At 35.2% G+C, this 8,326-nt stretch overlaps 1 protein-coding gene and 1 pseudogene across 1 annotated transcript; one reads left to right on the forward strand and one right to left on the reverse strand.

Annotated features, from left to right (window-relative positions):
* The first annotated feature begins 1,593 nt into the window (after window positions 1-1,593).
* LOC120155781 (dynein light chain 1, cytoplasmic-like) lies at window positions 1,594-3,504 on the forward strand. Its single transcript, XM_039167243.1, has 3 exons — window positions 1,594-1,875; window positions 2,041-2,146; window positions 3,237-3,504. The coding sequence occupies exons 1-3, from the start codon at window positions 1,690-1,692 to the stop codon at window positions 3,317-3,319; spliced, it is 375 nt and encodes a 124-aa protein (XP_039023174.1). The 5' UTR covers window positions 1,594-1,689; the 3' UTR covers window positions 3,320-3,504.
* Window positions 3,505-4,277: 773 nt separating this feature from the next.
* LOC120155839 lies at window positions 4,278-7,644 on the reverse strand (annotated as a pseudogene).
* Between the last annotated feature and the right edge of the window lie 682 nt (window positions 7,645-8,326).

Raw genomic sequence — 8,326 nt, forward strand, 5'->3', positions numbered from 1 at the left:
AGCAGTAGCCACAGTGGCGCTAGTAAAGTGTGGGGGTAACGCAATGAAGTGACCATATTTTGACAAACGATCAACAACAACCATAATGACTGATTTACCTTGTGAAGGAGGTAAACCAGTAATGAAATCCATTGAAATGCCTTCAAAAACCAAAGATGATAAAGGAAGTGGCTGAAGTAATACGCATGGAGGTAATGAAGAGGATTTCATTTGTTGACAGATGTGGCATTTGATAAAAAAAATCAATCATTTATATATATATATATATATTATTAAACACACATCTAGAAGTCAATATTTATATCATTTCCATAATTAGTGAATCATGAAAATAACATATAAACAAGAATTTGAGCTGCCTCCTTTACAGGGACAACCCAGCAAACATACCTTCAAAGCAAAGTTAGATTTTATATATATATATATATATATATATATTTCAATCATAAATTTTATAAAAAAATATTATAACATTTAATTATTTTTTATATATTTTAATTAGATTTTAATAAAAAAATGTGGAATATAATATATGAATTTTAAATTTATATAATTTATGCACATAAATTTAATTTAATTTGATATTTACAAATTACTAAAACTATTGTCAATGGTGCTCCATTTGAGGTTTACATATTAACAATTATTAAATATAAAAATAAATTAAAATAAATATTTATTTTTTAATAAACTAGAATGATTACAAGTTAATATCTATTTAGAATATTTTTAGTCATCGACAACGCACGTACTCGAACTAAGATCGCTAAAGGAAAACAACATTCCCTACATAGACTACTCAATAGGTTTAATATATATTTGGGTAAACTATGCATTTAGTACCTAAATTATCAGTTTTGATCCGTTTTAGTACCTAAACTTTCAATTTTTTAAAACTATAACTGGCGTTTAGTTTTTATTTTAATTTTAGTACTCTATCGTTAAAAATTTAACGCATTTAGTACTTAAACTATCAATTTTTATCTATGTTAGTACCTACATTTTCAATATTTGTAAAATTTAACGTTAAATTTTGAATGGGGTACGTGATGAAACAAAAACTAAAGTTTTTAACGGTGGATACTAAAATGAAACAAAAGTTAAACTTTATATATGATTTTGAAAAATTAAAAGTTTAGGTATTACAATAGACCAAAACTGATAATTTAGATGTGAAACACTTAATTTACCCTATATATTTTTAAAGTGTTACGTCATCACTGAAAAATAATAATTAAAAAATAAGTTTATTGACGGAATTGGTAATTCAAGTACTATTTAGGTAAAAATTACCAATTAGGCACGAATCAAATGACCTCAGTAGTAAAGAAATTGTTGTTATTTCTTGAAGTCTCGGGTTCAAGCACCAAGAATGTTAGGATGTAAGAGTTTAATGTCATATGGTTGAAAATTATCTTTGAACATATATTATCTTGTACTTAGCTAGATTAATAAAATACAGGTACCAATTAGATATAATTGCAAAGTTTGGGGGCTGCAGAATAGTTTTACCCAAAAAAAAGCTAAGAGTACAGTTACACACTGTCTTACCGCTCACGATTACAAACAAAACAAAACAAAACAAAACAATAGTAAAAGAATAGAGAGAAATTGAATCTCTGTCCTCTCTGCTCTTACCTGTCGTATATTGGCTCTGAGATTTTTTTTTTGAAAGAAAAAACTCCAAAAATGAGCAGTGAAGAATCAAAGAGAAGCATCACCGGAGCTCTGACGGTGAAACCGACAACCGATGAACGGAAACATTCTCCGGCGCTTACTGCGGAATCGACTACTTTACGAGCCAGAAAAGTCGTCATCAAAAGCGCCGACATGAGAGACGACGTGCAAAAAGAAGCTGTCAATATTGCCATCTCCGTTAGCTCTATCTCTCTCTCTCTCTCTCTCTCTCTCGAACTTCCATTTTAATGGTTTTCGATTAGATTTGGTTTCTGGGTTTTGTTCGCTTGATCTTGGTTTATTAGAAACTATTATAAATTTTATAACTCTTTACTGTTTTTTTCCTTCTGGGTTTTCGATTAGGCATTTGAGAAGAACAATGTAGAGAAAGATGTGGCGGAGCACATAAAGAAGGAATTCGATAAGAAACACGGACCCACTTGGCATTGCATCGTTGGTCGAAATTTTGGTAACCCAAATTCCCATTTAGATTTAATTTATCTACATGGATATACACAAGTTTGATTTTTATGCAAATTAGTTTCGTTCAAGTAATGCTGGTATTTTAGATGAAATCAAAAGCAGATCTAGGCTTAAAAGAAATTTAGATTTCCATTTACTTTATCTAGTTCTGGTGTTGTATTGTAATTGTTTCTTCGTTGCTATGGAAAATATGGGTTAAGATCAACAATTAATTTAGTAGATTTATTGCTTTCGGCGTAAGGGAATACTCGGATTTTTGGTCTCAAACTTTATCTGTTCTTCAATGAATGGTTCAGAACTTTGGCGTTCGTCAAGAGGATGGTCTTATCCGTCTGCCATCCAATCATGATTTGTCTCTTCTTGTTATATTTCACTATTTTTTAGTTTATACTGGATTTCATAGAGCCTGGTTCCATTTGTGGTGCGTGTGTGGCCGTTGGCCTTGTGTGGATTTACTGCCAATGTTATCAAGGGCACTAGGCGCACTCTAAGCGACAAGACCTCTATATAGCCCGAGACACGAGTTGGAAAGCTCGGGCTAATAATAATTCATCAATGTGTTTAATAACCTAATTGATACCTCCAACAACCTTGTTCTATGGAACATGGAATTAATGTGATATGTTTCCTACATACCACAGAATTTTATCTGCTATAATTTTGGGAATGCATTGGTAGTTTACCCTAATCATACTCTTTGGTGTTCCATCTGGATTTCGTGGATTGTATGCTAGACATTATAATCATTGATGTGTGCTGTCTCATGATATACAGCCTATGTAAAACAGCGTTATTTATAAACTTGGACTGATATTGGTACACTTCCTCAGTTATTAGTTATCGTGCTACCGTATTTGTAAAGTAGTTCTGGGTAATCTACCATAAGGCGAATATCGAGTTATAGTTATCGTACCATATGCATAGATTAGAACATTTTCTTTCAGGTTTCTTTATGTGATGAATATTTCCTTAGAGTTTTAGATCTCGTGTTTAGTTGAAAACAAATTAGAATGATAATTCCATCCACGCTGCAAAACCGTGTTGCATTAATATTTGTTTCTTTTATTTTGATGCAGGTTCGTACGTAACTCATGAGACAAACCACTTTGTTTATTTTTATTTAGATCAGAAAGCGGTTTTGCTCTTCAAATCCGGTTGATCGTGTTTGTTATAACGATGAAGAGTGGTGATCTCGAGATCAAGAGTTTTTTACATGTCCCAGCTGCGGTTAGAAACGGTATGTTTTGAGCCGAAGCGTGCTTGTTTGTTTGTTTGTCAATCCTATATCCTAAAGTTCTTGTGCCTAACTTGTATATTTCATTACACCTGAACTCGAATTTGAACCATGGACGTCAATTACATTCCGTCGGTTAGGGTATCTTCTGTTGTAGTTTTCTTGTTACCGAGAGAGTGATAATGGCGCATTGGTATTCCTCGTTAGGGGCCCTTTGGAGGGGTACGGTGTTGCTAAGGCACTTCGGTGACTTCAGCCATCGTGCGTTCGACCAAAAGCAACGGTTTTTTCGTTTCGACATATTCGAATCTGTTAGGGATGGCATGTAGTGGGATGGGCGCATACATTAAATTAGCATGCATTGTCTCGACCCTTCCTTTGCTGGACGTTAAAAATAGGGTGTGATAAAGAAACCGAATTAATCGAATTCAATCGTAATATTTTGATAGTTTATGGTTTACATGTTAAAATTAATGATTATTGGAATTGAATTTTATGTTTATTTAATTTATATTTATATTTTCATAATATTAAATAAGTGTTTTATATTTAAGAAGTTTCAATTTACATAAAATTTAATATATTAATGTAAAAGGGTAAACTACAAATTTTATTACTGAAATTTATTCTCTATCTTATTTGGCTCATTGAATTTTAAAATTTTTTAATTTACTCACACTGATGTCGTTAGACAAAAATGTATTAGCCACGTGGCTAATTTACGTGTTAGTTAAGTAAACAAGTTGACACTATTATTACATAAAATGAGTGCAAAATCTACAAGGAAAACATGTAGTAGTAGTGGTAGCAGTATTGTTAATACAAGCCATTTGGGACAGAGATAAAACATCCTAGGACTGAGTTACACCACCAATAATATAAATTCATACCTAACATTGTCACATAATCTATAGAATCTATGGTCATAAATCTTCACAGCTATTCAGCTGAACTGTTGAATTGCTGCCACAACTATACCATGTTTTGTGTCACAATGCCGATTGCAAGTTCACGGGTTCAACCAATCGAGAACTTCGTCTCCTCTTGTTTTCTGGAGTGCACCTTACACTGCCAAGCTTTGCAGAAGCTTTGTGGTTCTGTTGTGACGACAACTTTGCTGAACCGTAATCTGAATCCGAGTTGACCGGTAGATGTTTCTCGGGTGAAGACGTGTTTCTATCGCCTTTTCTACGTTTTTACTCGAGGGCAATTTAACTCTCTTTTGGGCATTCGAAGTTCCACTCTTCTCTTGTCATGCTTGAGGAGTCGGACATGGAAAGGGATTACGTTCGTATAACAAACAGACTCTCTGTCGAGTCTGCTTCGATCTAAATCAACATCTCCATTGTTCAACTGTATGAGAAGAGTGAAATTTCGCGTGAAAGTGTTACTACAACAATTTACTAACCAACTTCAACCTAGAAAGAAATGGCTACAAGGAGCTGCTTATAAATGAGGAAGAATTACCAATTGGAGGAGTGCGGAAAAGGATCGAGCAACATCATGCTTTTCTTGACCCTCAACAAGATCACCGTACGACATTACATCTCCTTTGTCGGAAACAAGCGAGAATTTCTCAATAATCCTTTCACCGTACTCATGAATATCAAACGGAGGATGTGAATCCTATTAAAAACGAAATGGCGTCCTTAGTCTTAATCACCAGGAGAAAAGAACAAAGCGATTATAATGATGTAAAACCAAAATCAAGAAATGGAATTAAAGCTAACTTTATTTACCTGCTCTTCCAGGTTGTGCTCGATATTCTGTTTCCACGATGAAACTCGAGCAGCCAGTTCAGTTTGCTTCTCGTTTTCAGCTATACTGGCAAGGAGAGCATCCTGCGGGAAAAAATACATCCAACTTATTCAAGCAATTGATATCCAAGCAACAATTCAACATCAAACCATAGTTCAATGCATAATTTATAGTGCCAAGCCCAAGCTAACTGGAAGTAATCACCGATCACTTTCCCTAACATCACTTGGATACAAGACAGAGTATGCTTACCAGGTGAGAGCGACAGAGATCTTCCAGGCTTGCTTGAGAACACGGATCTCCATTGTCAAACATTTCACTCTTTCCAAACTCAGCATCCCCATCCCAATGCTATGAAAGATCAATAAATGAGCAACAGAAAATCTCACACTTTCTAGTGGCTAAATATAACAACAAATCTAACCTTTTCGTTCGTGAAAGGTAAATCTTCATCCATAGGCATGTTCTCCGGCTTGCCAAAATCGGGTCCACCAAAATCAACATTCTCATCATTATATCCATAGTCCTCGTTATCTTCTTCGAAACTAGGAAAAGCATTAGCAGCTCCAGATCCTCGCCCAATTAGTGATTGACGAAGCTGAAATAAACATACTTGTTTTACAAATCAACTGTCCATCACCTTCACCTAAGTAAAACTTTTAGTAAATATACCTTTTCATATAATGGAGGAGACTTGGATTCCCTTTGTTTTTCAAAGGCATTCTGCTGCTTCTCCCACATTTCTGTAAGTTCGGGACTAATGGTCCCATGCAATCTAGCAAGTGGAAACAAAGCAGTTATAGGATTACTCTTCGTCAAATTTACCGCGTGCTTTCTGGAAGCTTTTACTGCTTGTGAAGGAAAAAGAAAAGACTATTAGGTACCGACCAAAATTATATAGGTAGACAAAAAGCATGCAAGAAACCAAATTTAACTACCTTTTCTGAAAGGCCTCACTTTCAAGTTTCCGGGTTCATGGGGATTCAGAGGTTTCCATGGATCATTATCATCATCATCTGAATCATCCAAGTCTCTAGGTTCTGAATGCCTATCATCCATATCAAATCCATGATCTACATTTCCAAAGTCATCAGCGGCATATGGATCACGTCCCATATTACGGCCATCAACATCAAAATCGCAATCAACCCTAGGAGCTTGATTAACACTAGTATCTTTACTCATTCGGTGAGATGATTTACGTCCAGTCCCCGCTGAATGCCTTGTTGGAGACTGAAAGGTCTTGCGCCTTGAACTGCCCTTATTAGTGCCATTTTCACCTTGACCAGCTTCATTGACCTTCAAATAATCATCGACTGCCACCGAATCATATGGATCTAATAGAATAAAATCCCGGTAGAGATCATTTGTTGCCAACTACAACCACAAATATGTGCATACCAAACAAAGAGTTAGGCAACATAGTTCTGAAAACTTCATCATACTATTGAGTGAAGCAACTATAAATACCAGATAGGACTCTAACTCGCTGCCATCACCAGAAGTGTCTAAGCAATCACATTCAAGGACAACTAAATTTGCAGGGGGCTTCACAAAGTGGTTAACCAGAGTGTCTTTGTTGGACGAACTATCTAAGCTAATCTTCGCTTCCACTGCAAATGTAAGCACTCATTTCAGCTGATACTATCAGTATAATTTCAATCCAAAAGGAAAAAAGTCATTGGTTTAAAGGTCACCTGGGATGTCATCTAAGTCCCAAAATTTGTCTTCGTCCGAAGCAGCATGTGCAGCACTTTGTTCGGCCAGATCCGATGCGCCATCGGGTTGGTCTTGTTGCCTGTTAAAACATACGCACCATTTTTAAGGGAAAAAATTGCTTCATTTAAGGAGTAACCCTTACTGAAATGGAAAATAAAAATATCAAAAAACAAAGAATTTGGGAACTTTAAGAAACCTCTTTTGAGAGAGAAACTCCAAAGCCTGCAAAACCAAGTTGTATAGATACTCTACTTTCCGGCTATACACTTGAACTGAACCCTGAAGCAGCAATGCAGCTACACAAAAAAATAATGCATAAATATATATTAATTAGAAAACCCAGAAAGAATTTAAAAGGAAAAAAAGATTCATTTTTAGGGTGAATCGAAAATTAAGGCAGAACCTTCGCCGAAATTCACTGAGCTGTGACCGTCATCGTCTTGGGAGCCAGTAATTTCACCGGAGCAAATCTTTAAGAGGTAGTCCTCAAGCTTTTTGGCAAGATCGACTTCCCAATTAGCTTCCAAATCACGCTCCGGCTGGACTCCATGGAACTTCCCAAAATTGACACCGCCGGAAGTTCCTCCTTGGGGGTTGTTCTGGTGGCCGGTCATCTTATTTCGCCCGTAGTTAGGGTTTGTTTCGGCGTTGACCGTGAGTCGAAATCATCTGGGGGGAAACCCGGAGTTTAGGGGTGGGCGAATTTGGGGGGGGGGGGGATTTCTCCTGTTTGTTTTCCGAGAAAATTTTGAGAGAAACAGAAGGAAAGTTTGGGACTTTGGAACAGCAAAAGAACACTGGATATGGAGAAGAGAGAGAGAGATTTCAAAAACTTTCTAGGGATGTTTTCCCGCTTAGTCGAGAAGTTTGCTTTCGCTGTTTCGTGAGAGATGGTAAGAATTGGGTCGGGCCGGTCCGGGTAAAACTTGCGATGTGTCTATGGCGGACCGGTATGATTTGGGTTATAACTTAATATTAAAATTTTTATTTAAATTTAATTATATATATATATATTGATTGTTTTTTCTAAATAATAAAAAATATATTTAAAACAATATAAATAAGAGTCAATTGCATCGCACATCTTTCAATTATGACCCACATTTTAAATTTCTCCCTAAGCTTTTAAATATTTTAATTTCATATCTAAATTATAACTATCATTATACATTAGTCTTCAAATTTTTGAATAATTTATTTTCATCACCAAACTATGACCTTCATTCTAAATTAGTCCCCCAAACTTTTTGAACATTTCAATTTCATCTCAAATTATACCTATATATTAATCAAATCCCTTGTTAATAAAATTGTTAGGCCAAGTTATATTATTATATGCTTTTTTTAAAAAAAATAGGTTAAACTATTGTTGAATTGACTATACATTTGGATGAATTTCAGGAAGAAATTAGAAGATTCAAAAGTTTGGGACTAATTTAGAATGAGATTCATAGT

Source organism: Hibiscus syriacus, unplaced genomic scaffold (genome assembly GCF_006381635.1).
Source record: "Hibiscus syriacus cultivar Baekdansim isolate YM2019G1 unplaced genomic scaffold, ASM638163v2 tig00111208_pilon, whole genome shotgun sequence".
Lineage (NCBI taxonomy): Eukaryota > Viridiplantae > Streptophyta > Magnoliopsida > Malvales > Malvaceae > Hibiscus > Hibiscus syriacus.